Consider the following 24,295-nt stretch of genomic DNA (forward strand, 5'->3'; position numbering starts at 1 on the left):
GTTGCATGCTTATTTCGCTTTCTTTGAGCCTTTGAGGGGGAGGTATCAGAAGGAGTGGACCGATATATACCATTTTTACAACAGATCTTTTGTTAGTGAAAATAATGTGATGTGATAATGATAATAATGTGAGATAATGTGATTTCGGATTTTATAAACGTTTTGGTTATTCAAAACTTTGACCCTTTGTGGGGGAGGTACCAGAAGGAATGGTCCGATCTCTAACGTTTTTTTTTTTTTTTTTTTTTTTTTTTTAACAGATCCTGTCTTCATAGAAATATTCAGATGTGCAAAGTCTAAACGGCATCAGATGTTAATTTCGCGTTTTATGAGCTTAATGGATACTCAAAATTTCGACCTTTTGTGGGGGAGGTACTGGAAGGAGTGGACCGGTATATTCCACCTTAAGACCAAACTTTGGGTTAATATAAACTTACATTCTATAAAAGTTGCAATTATTCAAAATTTTGACCATTTGTGGGGGAGGTACTTGATGGAGTGGACCTATATTGTCCATTTTCACACCTGACCTAACACTGACACAAATATTAGGATTTGCAAAGTTGGAGCAAAATCGGATTATCCTTTCTCTTTCTGTGCACAAATATATTTTTGAAAATTTCGACCTTTTGTGGGGGAGGTACCAGAAGTAGTAGTCCGATATTATCCATCTTAACACCAGACCTTGGGTTAATATAAATATTGAGATGTGTGAAATTTGAAGACAATCGGACTCTTACATCAAATTTTATGAGAGTTGTAATTATTCAAAATGTTGACCATTTGTGGGGGAGGTACTTGATGGGGTGGACCGATATTGTTCACAACAGTTGCAATCTGTATATAATAATCCCAACCTGTTTTGTAACGTGAAAAAATATTACAAAATGTGCACTTCAATATTAGAAGACAAAAAAATATGAGAACATAAAAAAAATCACAAAATCTATATAAACATCATTATTGGCATCTTTTTATGAGATTTTTTAGATTTTATGCAATGCATTCCGAATTGACAAAATATCAATTGTCAATATCGGTCCAGCCATTCTTGAAATATAAGCATTCTAGCTAACATCCCTTCTCTTTGTATATATTTCGCTATATATATCCAATCTATTTACTATCGATATCTATGTAACGGTCAGAATTGACCTGTTCATCTACTTGTGATTGCGCCGGGATTAAAAATATTCGCGGTTTAATCAAACATTTCACTTTTATTTAACACAAATGTTATGGTCTATTTCACCTACTAAATATTACCCGATGGCCATCAAAATTGAAAGGCTTCTGTCCAGCCCTAAGCTCTAGCGCCATGCTAACTTCCGCGTCGGTCTATAATAATTGCAACCTATAATTGCAACCTGTAGAACAACTACAAAATCAGGAAATTTTTCAGTTTTGGTCAATTTCAACCCCTAAATGTTATGCCATCATTTCCAAAAGCAATAGGCTTCTATTCTGCCTCTAGCATTACCTGCATTAAAATTTCGTGAAGATCGAGCAATAGCTGTCGGTCCGTCTGTCCATGTATTCTTGTGAACAAAATGCAGGTCCATATTGATGTGAATTTTTGCAAACAATATTTTTTTGGCCCAAGAACAAACTCTAGTGAAATTTGTGAGAATCGGTTCAAATTTAGATGTAGCTCCCATATATATCTTCAACGGATTTCGGGTTTATTTTGCACCAAATGACAATATCGGTTCGCACATCCGATCGAATTCAGTCTAGAAACAAATACTTCAAATTTTGGTGAAAAGCGGTTCAGTTACTGCCATATACTATATGTTTCATCCGATTTAGGGTTTATCAGCCCAAATGGGCTAAATTTTGGTAAATCCGACGGAATTCAGCCTAAAAGCAAGCGCTTCAAATTGAAATGTAGATTGGTTCAGATATAGCTATAGCTTCCATATATATTTTTTATCCGATTTGGTGTTGAAATCCCTCACATGCGTAATATGCACTCCAAGGAATAATCTTTATTACCAGATATCAGATACAGCTTAGAAATAAGTATTTCAAATTTTGTCGAGATCATCTTCTATTCTGACCATAACGCCACATCCATGCTAAATTTCGTGATTATCGGGAGGATCGGGTGATTACAAATTAATGGAGTCTATATGTCATAATGGGGTCTATACGAAGACGTGGACCTGCATAGGCAACCTTTGACATAATCCATTACAATATTCAAAGAAACTTGAAGAAAATGGCGAATAATGTAGCTAAAACCATCAAAATACCGAATAATGGCGGCATCAAAATACCATATAACGGTGATATGGGGGCTATACGAAGACCTGGACCTGCATAGACAATTATCTGTCACAGGCTGCAGTAACTGTTGGGAACCTCAAATACGAAATTTTAAACAACTCCAGTGAATAATGTCGCTAAAATTATCAAAATACCGAATATCGAAAGGTACCGTTGTATGTGGGCTATACGATATCGTGGACCTACATAGACATTCCTCTTCCAGGTGGTGAAGTGCTTAGAAAGAACTTCTAGTATGTATTTTTAGGCAATTGCGTTGAAAAATGTAGCTAAAATCATCAAAATACCGAATATAGGGAGATACCGTTGTATGGACCGATATAGGCAATACTCTTCCAGCGAGTAAAGTACTCAGATGGGACTTCTTCAGTTAATTTTCAGACAATTTAAAATTTGGTTGCAATCATTAAAATACCGAATATCGTTATATTGGGGCCATACGAAATCGTAGACCGATATAGCCCATCTTCGAACTTGACCTGCCTGAAGATAAAAGACTGATCCGTGCCAAATTTTAGCTTCCTATTTCTATTTCTTTTGTCTCTAGCATGATTAAAACAGACGAACGGATGGACGTCCTAGAATTTTACCTTATCAAAAATATAAATGCTTTTTTGTGTCTAAAATTATTATTTCGATGAGTTACAAACGGAATGACGAACCATACTATGTATAGTGGAAGGTATAAAAACTACAAGCAATACTGTGCATAACGATTTTTATTTTATTCTAAATTAATAACCAAATAGTCCTATCATTCCCAAAAGTACACCCAAACACTGCGTTCAATTTTCCTTCGCAATGTAATTAAGCTCCCTTTGCGAAGGGTATAAAACCTAACCTAAACTAATTCCACCTTTATTGTCCAAAAATTTAATTTCCCCCTTACGAAAATCGATTAGTTTGTGTGTCCCCATTTAACTTTACCTCATACTAATTAGATAATTTCATCATTTCTTTCTCTCCCTTTTTGCAGACAAATATGTGAAGAGACCGCCACGCAAAGCCTACGGCCGCTTAAGTGCTGACTCCGATGATGCTTCCTCGGCGAAACACAAAATTGATGATCCTTTTGAGGAAATCGATAATTTTGAATTGATAACACCCACGAATGGCAATGCTGGTACGACGACCAGCAACCAAAATGGATGCCATCTCCATCATCACAACAGCCATCACTCGGCCACAAATGAGGATGATGGTGGCGGCGGTGGGGGTGGTGATAGTTGCTGTGAAGCCGCTTGCCACGGTGTTGTGGATAGCGATTGCAGCCTGTGTGGTGGTAATGGTTTACAAAATTCTTGCCTCGAGGGTTCGAACATCAACGACGGGAGCGTCGGTGGGGGACACTGTACCGCAGCTGATTGTCAAGGAAATTATGCCGATAGTAATTTATGTGGATACAACATGAATAGCTTGTGTGGCGGCAGTAGCGCAAATGGAATTTTAAAAGTAACCTCCAGTTCGACCGCATCCCGTCTCAGCAGCAAGGAACTCAATGAAAACACAATAAACCGCTTACAGTCCATGGCGATGTCAGACGACGATGACTATGGTAAGTATTTTTGGTGGTTTTCTTACGACCTTCGGAAAAATTTGAATATTGTCTTTTGACAATAACGTCAAAAGCGTGCATTGCATTTTAATGAGAAATGGTGAGGAACTCGATTGGATTTATTTTTTTGCAAGCAATTCATAGCGCTGTGTGTGGCACTTTGCCATTTGATGGACTTAACAGACAGTCGACAGTTGGACAAGTTTAAGTGCCAGGACTTTGTCGGTCGGAGTATCATTAATGGCCATTAAAAGTCGGTAATTCATTTTGGCCAAAAAGTATTTGGGCAGATGACACAACGAAGTGGCTGGCATTAAAACGTGGTTATAATTATATTATCTAAGAGCTTAACAAACACAAATACATTAAAAGAGTGTCTGAAAGCCAATAAAAGTTGTTGTATCGGTTGTGAGGAGAAATCAATGACAATGGATACTCGAAATAGGATAAAAAGAAAATGGAATGAAATTAAGTTGGGGCGATTATGCGACTGTGAAATGTGAATGTCAATTTAGCTGAATTAACGAATGCATTACAAATGGTCACTATTTACCAACCTCAAGAAGACTTCAAAGACTTCTATAGACAGCAGAAGACCTAAAGGACTTCTATCAAGGAAGACCGTAAAACGCCTCACGGGCATCCATATTTAACAAAAAAAGACCTCAAGTTCTTTTATAGAGAGTAGAAGAAGACATTGAGGGCTGCTATTGTCTAAAGGAGACCTTGAGGGTAGCAGCCTTTTATAGGAGACCTTGAGGTCAACTCAGTATAAGACCTCACGGTTTATATAGACTGTAGGAGACGTCAAGGTCTCAAAAAAAGTAGAATATATCGAAGTCTTGTAAGACAGCAGACGACCCAAAGGACTTCCGTAGAACACCCCATTCTTCTATAGACAGTAGCAGTGGAAGACTTCAATGTCTCTTAGAGGCTGTAGAAGGCCTCAAGGTCTTATACAGACAGGTCAAGGTCTTATACAGAAGACTTCAAGTGTAGAATACTTTGAGTAGAAGACCTTAAGGTCTTTTGCAGACAGTAGACCTTAATGTCGTCTACAGACAGTAGGAAATCAGTAGTAGAAAATCTCAAGCAACTTAAGCTAGAATTCCCAATGTTTCCTATAGGCAATTATAGACCTAAAGGTCTCCTAGAGGCTGTAGAAGACCTTGAGGTCAAACAGATGTTAAAATTATTCCAGTGACAGCTCATTGTTTACAAGCGTAGAAAAGCATTTTGGTGAGAATTTTCCAGAAAAAAGTTATTCGTGATGGAATTCAATCGTGATTTCTTTATATTTGGCTAGAAAACCACAAGTGGCTATCGGTAGAAAACTCCAGCATTTAAATGTGAATAAATATTTTGTGTCTCGTACCATCGTGATACTGGTAGCGTTGCCCGACGTCAAGGAAGTGGATGGAAGGAAACAGCAACATCAGCAAAAATGGATCGAAAAATAAAGAAGTAACTTAATCGAAAACCCGCGTCGCAGTGGTCGAAAAATGGCTCGTGAGCTGAATATTCCATTCGGCAAATCTTGAAAAATGAGCTCGGGGTAAAGCCATTGAAATTCCAAGAATTGCAAGAATTTACACCGCAACAGAAAGAAAATAGACTCAAAAGAGCTTAAGAGTTGCTTCGCTTGCCCGAAAGTGGTGAACTACAGAATTTGGTTTTCTCCGATGAGACAACATTCGTTGTCCAGCAGTTTGATCGTGATTTATTTGCCAAAGAAGTCAGCTGAAGATGTGCACCTTCGATTGGCCACCAGAACTCAAGCGCAGGCCATGGTGATGGTGTGGGCCGCCATAATAGCCGATGGTCGCTCTCCGCTCGTATTAATCGACCGTGGTATCAGAATAAATTCCGAATATTATGGAATGTGCCAAAATACCGCAGAGCAGCATTCGAGTAGTAGTAGTTTCATTGCCCTTTTGAAGGCCATAATTTGTGCCAAAGTTGACCAATTCGAACAAATCTAAAGTTATTCTAAAATTTGATGATATTTCCGACATTTTTTACTTCCATTCTATAAAAAAATGTAGAAATTACGGCGTTTGACTTTGTTGCAGTTTTTTTTTATCTCACCCTGTAGAATACCTCAGACAGCCAATAGAACTCAATGTCCTCTACAGACAGATGGAAAGGACTCCCACAGACCTCAAAGTCTTCTATAGACTTTAGAAGACCTCAATGCTTTTTTAGACAGTAGAAGTCTTCAAGAGACAGCATAAGATCTCATATCTCATAGTCTCCTATAGGCAGTAGAAGACTTCAACGTCTCTCATAGGCTGTAGAAGACCTCAAGGTCTTTTACAAACAGTATAAGATCTCAAGTGTAGAATACCATAAGTAGAAGACCTTGAGTAGAAGACCTCAACGTTTTCTACAGACAGTCCCCTACATACATACAGTGGGAGATATGAAAGTCTCCTACACACCTCAAAGTAGATAGTAGAATACCTCAAGGCATTTATAGACCGTAGGAAATCTCAAGGAACTTGAACTAGAATACCCCATGGTTTCCTATAGACAATTAGAGACCTCAAGGCCCCCTAGAGGCAGTAGAAGACCTCAAGGGTTTTTTATTGACAGTAGATGACTTCATGGTTTTCTTTCGTCAAGGTCTTCCATAGCAAATTATCTGTTATATTACTAATTGCTTTATTAGAACCAATCTCTTTTACTGTAGTAATCATATTTTGTTTTTCTCTTCATCTTTGTATGCACAGATGAATCACTTACCTGTAATGTATGCGATCGGGCATTTCATTGTCATCGACAATTGGCTTCACATCAACAAAAGAAGCGGCATTTTGGGTAACACCCTCTTCGCAACTTTGGTTTAAGTTACTTTCTTATACTTGAATTATTGCCGTCTTACAGGTGCAGCGGCTGCGATAGTTTATTCCCCTCTCTGATGCTGTTGGAACACCACAAAGAAGAGTTCGAACACTGGAGCGATGACGAAATCAGTCGACGAGTATGCTGTCGTCGAAATCGTGGCGATGATTACTTTACCGATACCGATTCCTTTACCAGCGATGCTGAAAGTGAAGATTTAGAAAGGCTGTTATAAATTGGTTAATTCAAAACAAATACATGAACGATGTTTTCTACTCCCCGTATAGTTAAGAAACAAATCCATATCTTTAACCCAATACTGCTCCCTTGGAATGTTTTGTTGTTTCTTTTTTACTCAGAATATAATGGAGCAAATAGAATGTATCTTGTATAAAGAATATGTGTATTTATTTGTTATGAAAAAAAAAAGAAAACAGAAAGTTTCCTACACTCAACTAAATAAAACAAGAAATATCCTTTAATATTCCCTAGGAAAATGTATGATATTTATAAATAAGTTAAATTGTTAAGGTGATTACTAATAATAAGTCTACGTTGTAGATAAAATCAATGTTTTGATAGCCGTTATTAGAAAAATGTTGGGTTTCCATTTTCATACAAGATCTCGTATTGATAAAAATATTAAAATACATCACATTTGAAGAAACTCAAACGAATATTTTGGAATGGTATATTTCGTTTTCATTCGAGATCTTGTGTTGATACTTAATATAAATATAGTATTCATCACTGGTGGAAAAACTGCAAAGTATTTTTTGCATTTTATAAAATTCCAATAAAAAAACAAGTAAGCAAAGGCTACAGTCGAGCGGGGCCGACCGTTGAATACCCTACAACACTATAATAAACGATACAGTTTATATAGGCGAGATACTCGAAAGAATTCCACAATATATTGTGACAAAAAATATAAGAAAACCATCAGGTTCCGTTCCTTAATTTTCGAATAATAGCAACTTGAACTAATTTGCTCATTTCCAATTTATTGGTAGATGTTGCACGTAAATGGTCTTCCTAGATCTGGAAACAATATTTCCCAAAGACCTATAATTTCTCAGAAGTGGCAAAAGATTAACATTTATTATTGGTTTTTGACTGAAACGCATCTATATGAGATACAGACATTTGACTATATTCTTCAACGGAATCAGCGTTAACGAAATAGTCAGAAGTGCGTTTTTTCTGTATTTGTGAATTCTCCAAAAAGTCACTGGAATGGACATTTTCGTATTTTGTCTACAAAAGTTGGCAAACTATTTCACACTTTGAATATTTTTGGATGGCCTTCCGAAACTGCTTGGCTTTTGCAATGCCCGATAACCCCCATTCAAATGTGCGTGAGGATCGGGCAATAATTACGACCTGCTGACAATTTTGCAGTTCTTTTGGTCCATTTCATCCCCTAAATATATGGCGATCATCTCCAAAAAGAGTAGGCATCTATTCTGACCCTCATCTTATCCCCATGCAAAATTTCGTAAGGATCGGGCCATAAATGCGATCTGTATATGATATCCTGATATCCTAACTACTTAGTTTTGTTAGCTGTAGAAATATTACCAAATGTTTAATTCAAAATGAAAATATGCTAAAAATATGACAAAATTGAAAAAATATGAGAAAATGTTACAAAACCAATATTTTCATTTTTAGAGAGATATTTTTATGCGATTTTTAGACGTTTGTTCTTTCCTGCCAAGAGACAATTCTGAATTAATGAGAATTGTCGAAATCAGTTCAGCCGTTCTCGACAAGCATATCTTCTTTGATAGACATATATATCGTACATATTTTGCTATATATCCGATTTGTTGAATGTTAACATCAATGTAAAGATCAGAAGTAACCTTGTCATGGCTTCGTGATTTCGCCGGGATTTAAAATATTCGCGGTTTAATAAAAATTTTTGAATTTTTTCAACACGAAAGATATGGTCTATTTTACCCGCTAAATATTATCCGATGACCACCCAAATTGGTAGGCTTCTTCCCCGCCCTAAACTCTAGCTACATGCGAAATTCCGTCGATTGGTCTATAATTGCGACCTGTATAGCTACTGCAAAATCCGACATTTTTTCAGTATTTGGTCCATTTCAACCCCTAAACATTTGGCGATCATCTCCAAAAGAAGTATGCTTTTATTCTGACCCTAACCCCACCTTCGTGCAAAATTTCGTAAGGATCGGGCCATAATTGCGACCTGTAGCGTGATTACAAATTAACATGGACAGACGGACGGACGAACATACATAGCTAGATCGACTCAGCTCGGCGAGCTAGGAAGATCCATATATACCAATATTTCGAGGTGTTACATAAATTCTGGCCCAATCAAACTTATAATACCCCCAACACATAGTGTTGTAGGGTATAATGAGTGCACGGAAATTTGCAATGTTTCAATCGGGTTTTTGGCGGTTTTGTTTAGAGGGAGTGGACAGATGCGCGAACTAACAGACAGTTGAACGCGATCTAAATTTTGGAACAATCAGAAAGGAAGATGGATATGATTGAATCGATTATACATGTCCTGAAAAAGGTTACCTTCAAAGAGTAATAGAGTAGTAATAAATTAAGACGTTGATGCAACTCTTAGTTCTGGTCATGGTCTGGGTCTGGGAATTTAAGATAATGGTATTCGGTTAGTAGATCTAAACCCCATTAGAGTTTGGGATTTTCTTTAAAAAATGTTCTAAAAACCACATATATAACCTTTACCTTTCAACAAGGATCTCGGAAAATTTTGGTCTTTAGTTGCAAAACTTTTAATGAAGGTTTAAAATTTGGTAGTGATATTTTTGGTATAGCTCCTATATAAGGTACATAACGAAGTGGAAAATACCGCTCAAGTGAAAACCGTTCTATGGGGGCTATACGAATACGTGGTCCTGCATAAGTAATTTTTATCATAGGCAGTAGTAAGTGTTCCGAACTCTATATATAAAATTTGAAACAATTTCGGTGAATAACGTGGCAAAAATCATCAAAATACCAAATATTGGGAGATATCGTTAGGGGATATATGATATCGTGGACCTATATATACATTTCTGTTCCAGCGGGAAACGTACTCACATGGAACTCCCTTTGTGGATTTTAAAACAATTTCATTGAAAAATTTGCCTTAAATCATCAAAATACCGAATATCGGAGGTACCTTTATATAGGTACCTCTACGCGATATCGTGGAGCTATATAGACAATCTTCTTCTAGGGGTTAAAGTACTCACAATGAACTTCTTGTGAGAATTTTCTGACAATTCTGTTGAAAAATGTGGCTCAAATCATCTAAATACCGAAAATCGGGAGGTGGCATTATATTGTGGCTATACGAAGACGTGACCCGTACAGAAAATGTTCTGTCATAGGCTGTAGTATCCATTATGAACTTCAAATGCCAAATTTGGAACAATTACGATGAATAATGTCGCTAAAATCATCAAAGTACCGAATATCGGGAGGTACCGTTATATGAGGCCTATACGAAGACGTGGATCTGCACGGACAATTTTTATGTCAAAGGCTGTATTGCCTATTACGAACTTCAAATACCAAATTTGGAACAATTCCGATGAATAATATCGCTAAAATCATCAAAATACCGAATATCAGAGGTACCTCTATATGTGGGCTACACGACGACGTGGGCCTGCTTACGACATTTTTTCATAGTTTGTAGTAACCATTAAGATCTCCCAATACGAAATTTGAAACGGTTCCGGTGAATAATGTTGATGAAATCATCAAAGTACCGAATATTGGAAGCTATCGTATTATGGGGGCTATACGAAGACTTGGACCAGCATACAACAACTTTTGTCATAGGCTGTAGTACCCATTACGAACTTCAAATATGAAACTTGACATAATTCCGGTAAATAATGTATGCAAAATTTTAGCCTTCTATCTCAATTTCTTCCAAAGGTGGCGTGATTACTACAGACAGACGGACATCGCTAGATCGTCTTAGAATTTTACGCTGATTCAGAATATATATACTCTATTATGAATATTTCGAGGAGTTACACAGTTAATCTACCCTCCGTAGAAATGATGGAGTGTATAAAATGAAAGTGAAATGGCTGAATTGGTACGAAAAGTACTAGAATTTATTAAAAATTTAATATTTTGTATTGGACAAAATGAATGAGCTAGAATTCTAAAAATTGCATAAGAGTCACTGGTGAAGTTGAGGGTTTTCGGAATTTCAAACTTTAGAGTTAAGAAAAGTTCTAAAATGATTGTAAACTTCTAAATTATACCATTTGGTATTATGTGAATCGATAAAGCTAAAAACTGGAAATCTGGTATGTAATAAAGCTTGAAAGGTGAGTTAGGTTAAACAGAGGGGCGAAACAATTGCCACATGCATTGGTCGACATACACTGAAGCCAGTGTAGACCTGTTGTGCATTCTAGACTATGACTGCAGTTTACAGTCAATTACAGTAGAAATTCAATTGCCATAAAAAATTCCTCAACTTTACGCACATTTAGCATTTAGCGATCTAATTTACCTCTAATTTCCGGATGACCTGTAGAAGACCTTGAGGTCTAATACGTACTGAGCCGTGTTGAGAGTAGTTGTTGATTAAATAAATAGATTATCAAACAGTTTTTTTTTTTTTTTTAAATACTGTTTAGGAAGTTATAGTTTTTATAGCGATTTTAATGTCGGTTAGGTCTCGTCTTCTGACACTCCGCAAACTCGAAGGATCGTAATATGTTCGGGCAGACGCAAAGAGATTGCGGCAATTGTTTCTTCAATAAAAAAGTCGCGGTCCCGTTCTACACCCTAGCACTGAGCCGTCTGTATAACAACAGTTTTTAGTCGGCATTTGTGATAGGAATCCGTCAATTCACGAATCTCTGTTATGAGTTGATGTTTCTCCCAAGGCAGCTAAAATTGTTTCAGGTATACGGTCTGATACAAAGTTTTCCATTGTTCTCCAGTTGTTAACTGTAAAGTTTTTGATGGTATGCCCCGTGGCATTTATTTGTCAGCTCGTCCGTCACACTGAGCCTCATGTCCGTCACGGCCGCTTCACTCCGTATCTAAATATCTATTGGGTGCACAGGGTTGCCAATATTCGACGGACCCATGTTTTTTTTTTTAAAAAAATCAAAGAAAAAATTAAAAATTTGGCGGTTGGCAATGTTAATCATTTAATTTGTTCCAAGTAGATTTGTTTACATAAATTTTTGAATATGATATCTCTCAAATGGCCGCTTCCGGCGTTGATGACGTATTGTGCCCTTTTTGCTGCATTTTCCATCGTTTTTGCCAACATATCGGCCGGAATAGCGGCTATTTCTTCACGAATGTTGTCCTTGAGCTCTTCTACGGTCCTTGGCTTGTTAACGTAAACCATTGACTTCAAATATCCCCATAAGAAGAAGTCAGGCGGCGTCAAATCGGGCGAACGCTGTGGCCAGTCCAAATCACCACTTTTCTACATCAAACGGCCCGGAAACAAATTCTTCAGAAAATCGATTGTTATGCGACTTGTATGCGGTGGAGCGCTGTCTTGTTGAAACCAGAACTGACTCATACGCTTTCGACGAATAATTGGCATCACAAAATTGGTCATCATGTCGCGATAACGCTCCTGATTGATGATAACAGCATGGTCATTTTCATTTGGGAAGAAAAACGGCCCAATGACCATTTTCGCACTAACGCCGCACCGAAGAGGCACTTCTTGAATCTCCTGAGGATTTTCAGTGGCGTAAAACCGGCAATTTTGCTTATTTACGGTCCCATTCAATGTGAAATGGGCTTCATCGGACATGATAATTTTGTTCCAAACTTGCTAGTCATCTTCGGCCATTTCGATGACTCTTTGGGCCCATACCAATCGACGAGGCTTGTCCGCAGGCAACATTCTTTGCGTCAATTGAATTTTGTACGGGAACAAATGCAAATCAATGCGAATAATCCGTTGTAAAGTGGACCGAGCCATGCCCAACTGCCGAGAACGGTGTTTTTGGGATGTTCTTGGGGACCTCTCAACACTGGCTCGTACGGCAGCGATATTCTCGGCCTTGGTCGACTTTTATATGGCCTCTACGGATTAGAAAGAGCCTTACCAGTCGAAAATTTTTCGTATAAACGCTTAATGGTGTTCTTAGAAGGCGCACTTCTCACAGTTTTTAATGTTTTAAAAGCACGTAGAGTTTTCACTATTGACTTCTTCTGTTGAATGTGAATTTCAACTATTTCAGAGCGCACGCGTGGCATGTATTGGTTCATTGTAAAAATCTGCTTGGACTGACGCTTCAAACGCGGTATGTCATTAAGCGATGTGACATCTCTGTCAAAAGTTATGGCGTTGACATATGGGTCCGTCGAATATGGGCAACCCTGCACATATAAAAATTGCCCTATAAAAATTGGGATATCTGTCGGCGGTATGTTTGTAATTAGGTGACTTGCTAATGTGTACTACAAATGCATAAAAATAGTAATATATTTGGTACAATTCGGTATTGGACTAACACAATGTTCTTGAAATCTTAAATTTGGTAATAGGGTCGCTGTTAATGTGTAGCCTGGATATATGGTGGTGGTTCAAAAATGTGTGTATATTTGGTATTGAGTGAATGTATAGAGCTGGAATCTGTGTTTCAAGTGGATACTATAATTTTTCGAAAAGTTCTAAATGGTACCAATTTCGGATCATTGTTGGCGTTTAGGATGTAGAGAGGAAGATTGGAATGAAATTTGATATTGAGATCACTATTAGTTTCTAGGTTCCATTAATAGCCTCCTCTGTAAAGTTGAAAATGAAAGATTTTCAATACTTCTTTGTGTGAAGAAAACACTTGAATAATATATAAAACCTTGAAAATCTGAAAATTTATTACGATGTATGAAGTTTTGATTAAAAAAATTTTTCAAACTCAATATAATGTGCATTTTCGGTACAAATACCGGGTACATGCACGTCTATTATATTCTGATATTTTAATTTTTCTAGTATTTCACACTACATAGTGCTATAATTTTAGGAAAAAAATTCTTAAATCTCACACGAAATGAATATAGTTTCCCATCTCACTTTTCTAATAATGGCTTTACAAAATGATTCGTATGCTTATATTTTTCAATGTGTATTTTTTTATTATTTATTTTTTATATAATTTTCTGATGAAATATTGCATAACAAAAACCAAAAAAAAAAAAAAAAACCTAAACAACAAATGAGCTAAACAAACCCAGCCACACAAGAAGAACAAAACAATCTGTCAGCATATCAAAAACCCCAGAGAAAAATGCATTTCAAGTAGTTCAAAGAAACTAAATCTACACAGCATTGAAAGAAAATGTGGTCAGAGACCAATTAAACTTTTCGATTTTCCAAAAATGCTTACTTTGAATGAAATCTAACCAAAGCCAAACTCCCTCCCACCCACAAACAAAACCCTCAAGCAAAGTTTATGTGCAACAACATACATATACATATTTATGAGTGTGTACAAATATTATACGTATATATCTAAATCTAAATGCAATTATCATAAATTTTACATATAGAGATCTACTACTTTAAGGTTAATTGTTAGAAGAACAAATCCCAAAGCTAAGCCAAGGCGTTATGAGACAAAAGACCTACTTGTAGAATTCTCTTTTGTTTTATTAAAACAAACAATCATAATCATTTGTCTACAAGTAAGTATGTAGTCGCATAGATATCTATAGATGTATGTACATATATGCATACATAATTACCTACCAAAATGTATGTTTTAGTATTGAATAACACATCTACTGTATGTATTGTATTTAAGGACACACACACACACATATTTAACAAAAATTTATGAACCTATGATGTCCAAATAAATGCTATTGTTTGGTAAAATAAGAAAATAAATATATATTTTAAAATACAATTTGTTTTTTCTTATTTATTTAATCAGTGAAGAAACAGTTTCTCAATGATACCCGAAGCTATGCGCTCTTGAGTATTCAGAGAATAAATTTCAATGAATAACACTACTATGATCGTGGATTATATATTTTAAGGAATATCTGACATACATTTTCGGACATACATTTTTCGGAAAAAATGGACTATTGTGCCTGGAGTATTTTTAAAAGCAAGGTTGGAACTAAAAAACCAGTAAAGAAAGTCCTAAAGTCGGGCGGGGCCACTTAATAATTAAAAGTTTTTATGAGTGAATTCAATCATACACGCTATGATTATAATTATAATTTAAAATTCAAAGGACTAAAAATGCCGAAGCATTTGTATCTTTTAAATTCGGACTTGTATTGCCCATTTGGTGCACAATTAATTTGAAATGGGATAAAGATATATATGGGAGATATATCCAAATCTGAAGCGATCTCGATAAAATTTGGCAAAGATATTTCTGAGCTGCATTTGATATATTTCCCTGAATATCGTTGTTACAGAGTGCATATTACGGCTGTGGGTAACAAATACTACAAATCGGATGAACAATATATATGGGAGCTATAGCTATATCTGAACCGATCTTCATCAAATTTGGCATACTAGCTTCTAGACTCAATTCGGTCGTAAGTGCCAAAGTCCCATTTGGGCAAATATCAGACGTTTGGTGCACAATAAAAGGTAAATCGGACGAAGTTATATGTGGGATATATATCCAAATCGGAACCGATCTCGATAAAATTTAGCAAATGTATTTCTTAGCTGCATTTGATATATTTGCCCAAAGTTTGTTGTTACAGAGTGCATATTACGGCTGCGGAGGACAAAAATAACAAATCGGATGAATAATATATATGAGAGCTATAGCTATATCTGAACCGATTTCGATCAAATTTGGCATATTTATTTTCAGGTCCAATTTGATCGTACGTGTATACTATTCCATACTATTCGGACTGATAATACACGTTTGGTGCACAATAAAAGGCAAATCGGACGAAGATATATATGGGAGCTATATCTAAATTTTGATCTCCAATTTCAATAGGGTTCGTCCTTGGGCCAACCAAATGATTTATGCAAAAATTCATCTGGTTAGGGCAATAAATGCGAACTGTACTTTGTTTACAAAAATACATGGACAGGCGGACGGACGGACATGCATAAATCGACTCAGAATGTGATTCTATGCAGATCATCAAAAGGAACTATGGGTCTATCTCGTTTCCTTTTGCCTGTTACAAACAAATGCACAAAGATATAATAACCTGACCACCTTGTGGTGCAGGGTATAATTAGGACAATACAAAATAAGGTTGTAATTATACCCTTCCTTCAACACTGTGTGTTGGGGGTATTATAAGTTTGATTGGGCCAAAAATTATGTAACACCACGTAATATTCGTTTCCCACATAGGAAAGTATATATGGATCTTCCTATCTCGTCGAGCTGAGTCGATCTAGCTATGTAAATCCGTCCTGTCTGTCCATGTTAATTTGTAATCACTCTACAGGTCGCAATTATGGCCCGATTTTCACGAAATTTAGAATGGAGGTGGGGCTAGGGTCAGAATAGAACCCTATTTCTTTTGGAGATGATCGCATAATATTTAGGTTGAAATGGACCAAAAACTGAAAAATATCCTGATTTTGTAGGTCCTCTACAGGTCGCAATTATAGCGAAAGTTAGCATGGGGCTATTATCGTCCGATCCTCAGGAAAATTTTCACAAGGGTAGGGTTGGGCTCAGAAGGGCTAGGCCTATTGTTTTCAAATATGTCTGCAATATATAAGGGGTCGAAATGGACCCACAACGCCACAAATAGAAACAAAATGACACGAAATCTCGCATGAACTTAGAGATTAGGACAGCGGGTAGAATGGACCACTAATTTTGTCTGAAATAATACCAACATTGCTTACAGATGATATCCGAAATACACAAAAGTCGAACGTCTGGCTTTTTTATGCTGATTTCATTGACGAATATAGCTAAATATCATAGACAAGCAAATCGTATAGATGAGTCTAAATTTAGAGATACAGATGGGCCTCTTGCTTTTGGAGATGATTGCAAAATATTTAGGGGTTCAAATTAACCAAAAAACAGAAATGTTTTTTCGATCACACAATTGTACCAATCGACACGCCTGTGAAGAGAGTTAAGGACAGGGAAGAATTCTAGCATTTTAGATGACCATTGGATTATATTTAGCTATAACATGGACTACAAAAACTAACAGCCCGACGGAGTCCCTAGTCAAAATCCTAATTTCAAAAGCGAAATCTTCCCATATGAATTTGTTGTAGGGTATAACATAGTTTGCTCCGCACGACTATAGCCTTTTCTTACTTGTTTCAAATTGAATATGGGAAATTTTGATCAATTAATTTGTTTAATAGTTGACTTTTTCTAAAACTTCTCAAGGACAATAAGAGAGTGTACCATCGAGTATAATTTCCGGGTCTATTTGCAATATAACAGTAAATTTTTAAATTTTTTATTTTTTAATATATATAAGTTGGCGCAAAGGTAATCATCCTATCAGAAAATGCTATAAAACTTACGATTAGCCCCTAATGTCAGTTCTTTTTTGAAATTTTTGTAGTAAACACATGCGAAAAACACGTTAATAAAAATGTTACGCTACACTACTCCAAAACGCGGATTATTGGTCACTATTTATTTGACAAATAATCGGTCGGTCACTTTGGCACAACGTGATTTTTGTCGTAGCTTTTCTGGCCGTCCAACGCCAACTGGAGAAACACTGCGACGGCACAAAAAAAGATGCTGTCAGGCGTAGCAGACTGGAACGGAGTATCCGTTTTGTAGAGAATATTACTGCTGTAGCCGAGGATATCATGGAAGCGCCGTCAACATTGACCAGACGACGTGTCACGCAAATGTTTATCAGTCGATGGTCGAATTTTGGTACAAGATCTGAAGATGTTTCCGTACAAAGTCCAGATGGCGCATCAGCTGTTAGCTGCTGACCACTAATCGTGTGTAACATACACTCAATCCATCCTTAATCACCAACAAGAATAAGATGATTTTTCATCAAAAAAAGAGTGATGGGAGTCTTTTTCGTCTTAGCGGGACCGTAAATAAACTAAATTTACGATTCCGGGGCTCTGAAAAACCGCGTGTAACAAGCTCAATGTCACTGTATGGTGTGCTATTTTCGCTGAAGTGGTCATGGGACATTTTTTTCAAAGACGTCGAGGCCAAAGGTTTACTGTGAATGGTGAGCGCTACAAAATTCTTTTTAACTATATTTTTTGCCGCAACTTGATAAGATGGTTTTGGAAAACATGTGGTTCCAACATGAGCGTGCAACAGCACACACTGTACGTGCCACAATTGATGTGGTAAAGGATGCATTTCTCGGTCGCTAATCTCCGTTTTGGTAATTTGTACTGGTCGGCAATATCGCCTGATTTGACCGCTCCAGACTTCATTTTGTGGGGCTTTTTAAGTCCCGGATTTATGCCAACAAGGCTCAGACTCTTTCAGCTCTTAAATATAATATCCGTCAAGAATTTGAGGACCTATCGCCGGAAGGTTTAGCCAAAATGATGGAAAATGCCGTATACTATTTTGAAATTTAAAAATTTCAATGTTCTGAGAAATAGTTCGGTAAAAATCCAAGTTTATATCCAATCCTTCATATATATTTTTTCAAAATTTAAATTTATGATGTTATCGAAATTTTAAAACATAATTACGCCCTCAACATAATTACACAGCGACGGTATGTATCATTTGATACGGTCAAAACGTTTTAGGACATTTGGAGTCGGTCTAGCTATGTCCGTCCGTCTGTCTGTCCGATTTAGTCCAAATTTGGTACATCGTATTTTTTTTTGTCAAACTTAGATCGTGTTCGGAGATGGGCAATATCGGTCCACTCCTTCTGGTACCTCCCCCACAAAAGATCGGAATTTTAAAAAAAATATATTTTCTGCACAAAAAGAGATAATCCGATTTTGATCCAACTTAGTGAATCATAATATATGCGTCAGTTCTAGGTCAGGGGCGAAAATGCGCAATACTCAAGTACCTCTCCCACAAAAGGTTAAACTTTTGAAAAATTACAACTCTTATAAAATGTGATTTAAGAGTCCGATTGTCTTCAAATTTCACACATCCCAATATTTTTATTAACCCAACACCTGGTGTTAAGATGGGCAAAATCGGTCTACTCCTTCTGGTCCCTCCCCCATAAAAGGTCGAAATTTTAAATATCCATTAAACTCATAAAACGCGAAATTAACATCCGATTTCATTCCAGACTTGGCACATCTGAATATTTCCATCAACTAATTATCTTTTATAAAAACGGTAGAGATCGTTCCATTCCTTCTGGTACCTCCCCTACAAAGGGTCAAAATTTTGAATATCCATGAAGGTCATATAACGCGACATAAGCATCAAGTTCTCATACACATCCCATAATTTCTACTAACACAAGATCTGTTGTGAAGATGGGATGTATCGGTCCATACCTTCTGATACCTCCCCCACAAAGGTTCAACATTTTAAATAGCCATGAAGCTCATAAAACGCGAAATTAACATCCGATTTCATTCCAGACTTGGTACATTTCAATATTTCCATCCACACAAGATCTAATATAAAGATGGTGGAGATCGGACAATTTCTTTTGCTACCTGCCCCACATAGGGTTCAAGATTTTGAAAAATAAAACGCTTAAAGAGAGCGAAATAGGCATCCAACTCTCCCCAAATTTTACACATACAAACATTTTTGTTAATACAAGATCTGTTGTGAAGATGATATTAATCTGCGGACCCCCTTCTGATATGAATAATCATAACAGAAGTCAAAATATATTTGAATAATCGAACAACGGCTGAGGGTATTTGTCTGTCGGCAGAACCAATTAATACTTTTTAAATTGTTTTTACAAACATACATAGACAGATGGACGGACATGCATAAATCGACTCAAAATATGATTCTGAGGAGATCATCTAAAGGAACTGTCTTATTTCCTTTTGCGTGTTACAAACAAACCACAGTGTATCACAGTGTGGTACTGGGTATAAATGCTCGAGCATAATACAGACGATATGTTTGTTGGTTTAAGTCTTTGCTCATTATAACAGTAAAGTAGTTGGTGGAAATGTAAAATGTTGGTTGTTGTCTGAACTACAATAAATGTAGCAAAAATGAACTGGCAACCCTATTTATGTATTTCATGTTCTCAAACCAATATTAAGTGTTACCATATCGGTCATGAAGTCAACATGAGATTGCGGTTTGTATAATAGTATAACAATTTCAAATTGTAAATTATGAACATAGACCTTAACGTTTCATATACAAGGTGGCGTAGAAGTAATCCTCCTATCAGAAAATGCTATAAATTTTACAATTGGCCCTAATGTCAGTTCTGTTTTGAAATTTTTGTAGTAAACACATGAGAAATACACGTTAATCAAAAATGTTACGCTACACTGTTCCAGAATACAGAATATTGGTCACTATTTATTTGATAAATAATCGGTCGTCTCGCACGCCTCGAAAAGGCTTCCACAACAAAAGAAGCTGCCACACGTGGCAGGCCCGGAGTATCCGTTCTGCAGAGAATATTGCTGATGTAGCCGAGGATGCCATGCACGCGCCGTCGACAGTGAACAGACGACGTGCCACACAAAGGGGTATTAACCGAGGGTCTATACAGCGAATTTTGGTACAAGTTTTGAAGATGTTTCCGTACAAAGTAGAGATGATGCATCAGCTGTTAGCTGCTGATCGCCAATCGCGTCTAACATAAATAATTAATCATGAGTGATGAGGGCCTTTTTCAATTTATCGGATACGAAAATAAGCAAGATTTATGCCTTAGGGGCACTGAAAATCCGCGTGTAACCCACAAATAGCCATTACATCCGCTCAAAGTCAATGTAAGGGGTGGTGTTTTCGCTAGAGGAGTCATCGCAACTTCCTTCTTCGCTGACGCCGCGGGCCAAACTGTTACTTTGAACGGTGAGCGTCACAAAGCAATGATCAACGACTTCTTCTTGCCACAACTTGATGAGTTGGGTTTGGAAAACATGTGATACCAACAGGACGGTGCAACGGCACACACTGCACGTGCCACAATCTAATCTCCCGTTTTGGCGATTTTTTTTGGCCAGCAAGATCGCCTGATTTGACCGTTCCAGATTTCTTTTTGTGAGGGTTTTTGTTTTTTATTTTTTTTTTTTTTTATGTGGAATTTTTTTGAATGCGCTGTATTATGTCAACAAGCCTCCGACTCTTTCAGCTTTTAAATACAATATACGTCAAGAATGTGAGGACCTATCACTGGAAGCTCTGGCCAAAGTGATGGAAAATGCCATGAAAAGGGCTCAAATGACAATAAACTGTGGCGGAGGCTATTTACATGACATCATATTCTCGACATAATGGAAAAAAAAAACAAAAGACGAAATAAAATAATAATAATAATTAACTTTGTCATTCCGTTTGTAACATGTCTAATTATTCGTCGTATACCCCATAATGTATATATATTCATAATCAGCATAAAATTCAAAGTCGATTTATCGATGTCCGTCTGTCTGTCTGTCTGTTCGTCCGTCTGTCTGTTTAAATCACGATACAGCCCAGATTATTTGACGTAGAGCACCAAAGTTTAGCAGGGCAATTTATATTGTGTCTAGGATGGTTGGTATTGAAAATGAGATATATCGGTCCACGTTTTGGTATAGTCCCCATATAACGGTACCTCCTGATATTCGGTATTTTGATTATATTTGCCACATTTTTTCACGGATTTGTCAAAAAATTGGTATTAGTTGGTCATAATAGGTTCCAGCTCCGGTGGCGAAACATAGCATGTATGGGTCCACGATTTGGTATACCCCCCATATAACGGTGCCTCCCGATATTCGGTATTTTGATGGTTTTTGCCACATTTTTTCACTGATTTGTCTAAAAATTGGTATGTGTAGATCATAATGGGACCTAGTTCGTGTGGCGAAACATTGTATGTACAGGTCCACGTTTTGGTATAATCCCTATATAATGGTACCTCCCCATATTCGGTATTTTGATGCTTTTTGACACATTTTTTCACGGAGTTCTCGAAAAATTGGTAGTTGTAGGTCATGATGAGTCCCAGTTCATGTGGCGAATCATTGTAAATATAGGGCCACGTTTTGGTATAGTCCCCATATAACGGTACCTCCCGATATTCGGTATTTTGATGATTTTTGTCACATTTTTCACGTATTTTTCTGAAAATTGGTATTTGTTGGTCTTAATTGGTTCTAGCTCCTTGGGCGAAACATTGCATTTATAGGTCCACGATTTGGTATAGCCCCCATATAACGGTACCTCCCCATATTCGGTATTTTGATGCTTTTTGTCACATTTTACACGTATTTGTCTAAAATTGGTATTTGTTGGTCTTAATGGGTTCTAGCTCTTTTGGCGAAACACTGTATGTATAGGTCTACGTTTTTGTATAGCCCGATATAGCCGTATTTCCCGATATTCGGTATTTTGATGATTTTTGGCACATTTTCCCATGAATATATCTAAAAATTGGTATATAGGCTCTAATGTTTCCATTACGCTAAGGTGGGGGGTATTAAAAGTTTGGCCCGGCCGAACTTAATGTTTTTATACCCTACAACACTATGTGTTAGGGGTATTATAAGTTTGATTGGGCCAGAATTTATGTAACACCTCGAAATAGTGGTTTCCCATATAGGAAAGTATATATGTCCGTCCGTCCGTCTGTCCATGTTAATTTGTCATCACTCTAAAGGTCCCAATTATGGCCCGATCTTCACGAAATTTAAAATGTAGGTGGGGTTAATGTCAGAATAGAACCCTATTTCCTTTGGAGATGATCGCCAAATGTTTAGGGGTTGAAATGGACCAAATACTGAAAAATGTCGGATTTTGCAGTAGCTATACAGGTCGCAATTATAGACCAATCGACGCGGAATTTCGCATGTAGCTTTAGGGCGGGGAAGAAGCCCACCAAATTGGGTGGTCATCGGATTATATTTAGCGGGTAAAATAGACCACATCTTTTGCATTGAAAAAATTCGAAATTTTTCATTAAACCTCGAATATTTTAAATCCCGGCGAAATCACAAAGCCACGACAGGGTTACTCCTGATCTTTACATTGATGTTAACATCCAACAAATCGGATATATAGCAAAATATGTGCGACATATATGTCTATCAAAGAAGATATGCTTGAAAGATCTCTTTTATGTCGAGAACGGCTGAACTGATTTCGACAGTTCTCATTAATTCAAAATGACCTCTCGGCAGAAAAGAAAAAACGCCTAAATCGCATAAAAATATCTCTCTAAAGCTGAAAATATTGATTTTGTAAAATTTTCTCATATTTTTTCAATTTTGTCATAATTTTGGCATATTTTCATTTTCAATTAAACACTTGGTAATATTTCTACAGCTAACAAAACTAAGTAGTTAGGATATCAGGATATCATATACAATTTCGCATGGGGATAAGATGAGGGTCAGAATAGATGCCTACTCTTTTTGGAGATGATCGCTATATATTTAGGGGTTGAAATGGACCAAAAAACTGCAAAATTGTCAGCAGGTCGTAATTATCGCCCGATCCTCAGGCACATTTGAATGGGGGTTACCGGACATTGCAAAAGCCAAGCAGTTTTGGATGGCCATCCAAAAATATTCAATGTGTGAAATAGTTTGCCAACTTTTGTAGACAAAATACGAAAATGTCCATTCCAGTGACATTTTGGAGAATTCACAAATACAGGAAAGACGCACTTCTGACTATTTCGTTAACGTTGATTTCGTTGAAGAATATAGTCAAATGGGGTTTCAGTCAAAAACCAATAATAAATGTTAATCTTTTGCCACTTCTGAGAGATTATGGGTCTTTGGGAAATATTGGTTCCAGATCTAGGAAGACCATTTACGTGCAACATCTACCAGTAATTTGGAAAGGAACAAATTAGTTTAAATTGCTATTATTCGAAAATTAGAGAACGAAACCTGATGGTTTTCTTTTATTATTTGTCACAATATCTTGTGCAATTCTTTCGAGTATCTCGCCTATATAAACTGTATCGTTTATTATAGTGTTGTAGGGTATTCAACGGTCGGCCCCGCTCGACTGTAGCCTTTGCTTACTTGTTTTTCATATTTTTTACCGGTACAAGTGGAAACTTTTTTGTTCTATTTTCTCGTATTGTACCGGTTGCCCACAATTTCAATAGTACCCGGCACATCACTTGGCATATTTGTACACAATAAATTGTCTTCATTACCTTGGTCGGCATCACTTACAGAGGCAGGATCTGGTGGCATAACTAATATATCATATGCCTCATCGTCATCGTTTTCCATTATGTAATTAGCATCTTCTTGAAGTCGCAAAAAGTCATTTTGACCTCTAAAAATCTTTCCATACGCCATAATGAAGACAATAGAAACCTTGTAAAATTGTTAAATTTATTACTAGTTTCGCCCATTATCCCCAATTGGGGACAGTCCTACTTATAAAATTTTTCTCTTTTTGTTAAAATTAAATGTATTGCGCGCTTCTTGTAAATAGAGTAATTACAATATATTTAAGAAGTTTAAATAACTGTAGAACACTTGAATTAAAT

The 24,295-nt window shown here is 36.8% G+C and overlaps 1 protein-coding gene across 1 annotated transcript in view; it reads left to right on the plus strand.

The window, feature by feature from the left end:
* Positions 1 to 7,534, plus strand: part of LOC101892540 (uncharacterized) — a 69,726-nt gene extending 62,192 nt beyond the window's left edge. Inside the window, exons 2-4 of the mRNA XM_011297697.3 lie at positions 3,266 to 3,844; positions 6,577 to 6,664; positions 6,731 to 7,534. Of these exons, the coding sequence (XP_011295999.1) occupies positions 3,266 to 3,844; positions 6,577 to 6,664; positions 6,731 to 6,923 (860 nt within the window). The 3' untranslated portion in view covers positions 6,924 to 7,534. The remainder of the gene's footprint in view (positions 1 to 3,265; positions 3,845 to 6,576; positions 6,665 to 6,730) is intronic.
* The last annotated feature ends 16,761 nt before the right edge of the window (positions 7,535 to 24,295 follow it).

The sequence above is a fragment of the Musca domestica genome, unplaced genomic scaffold (genome assembly GCF_030504385.1).
Source record: "Musca domestica strain aabys unplaced genomic scaffold, Musca_domestica.polishedcontigs.V.1.1 1, whole genome shotgun sequence".
NCBI classification, from domain to species: Eukaryota; Metazoa; Arthropoda; class Insecta; order Diptera; family Muscidae; genus Musca; species Musca domestica.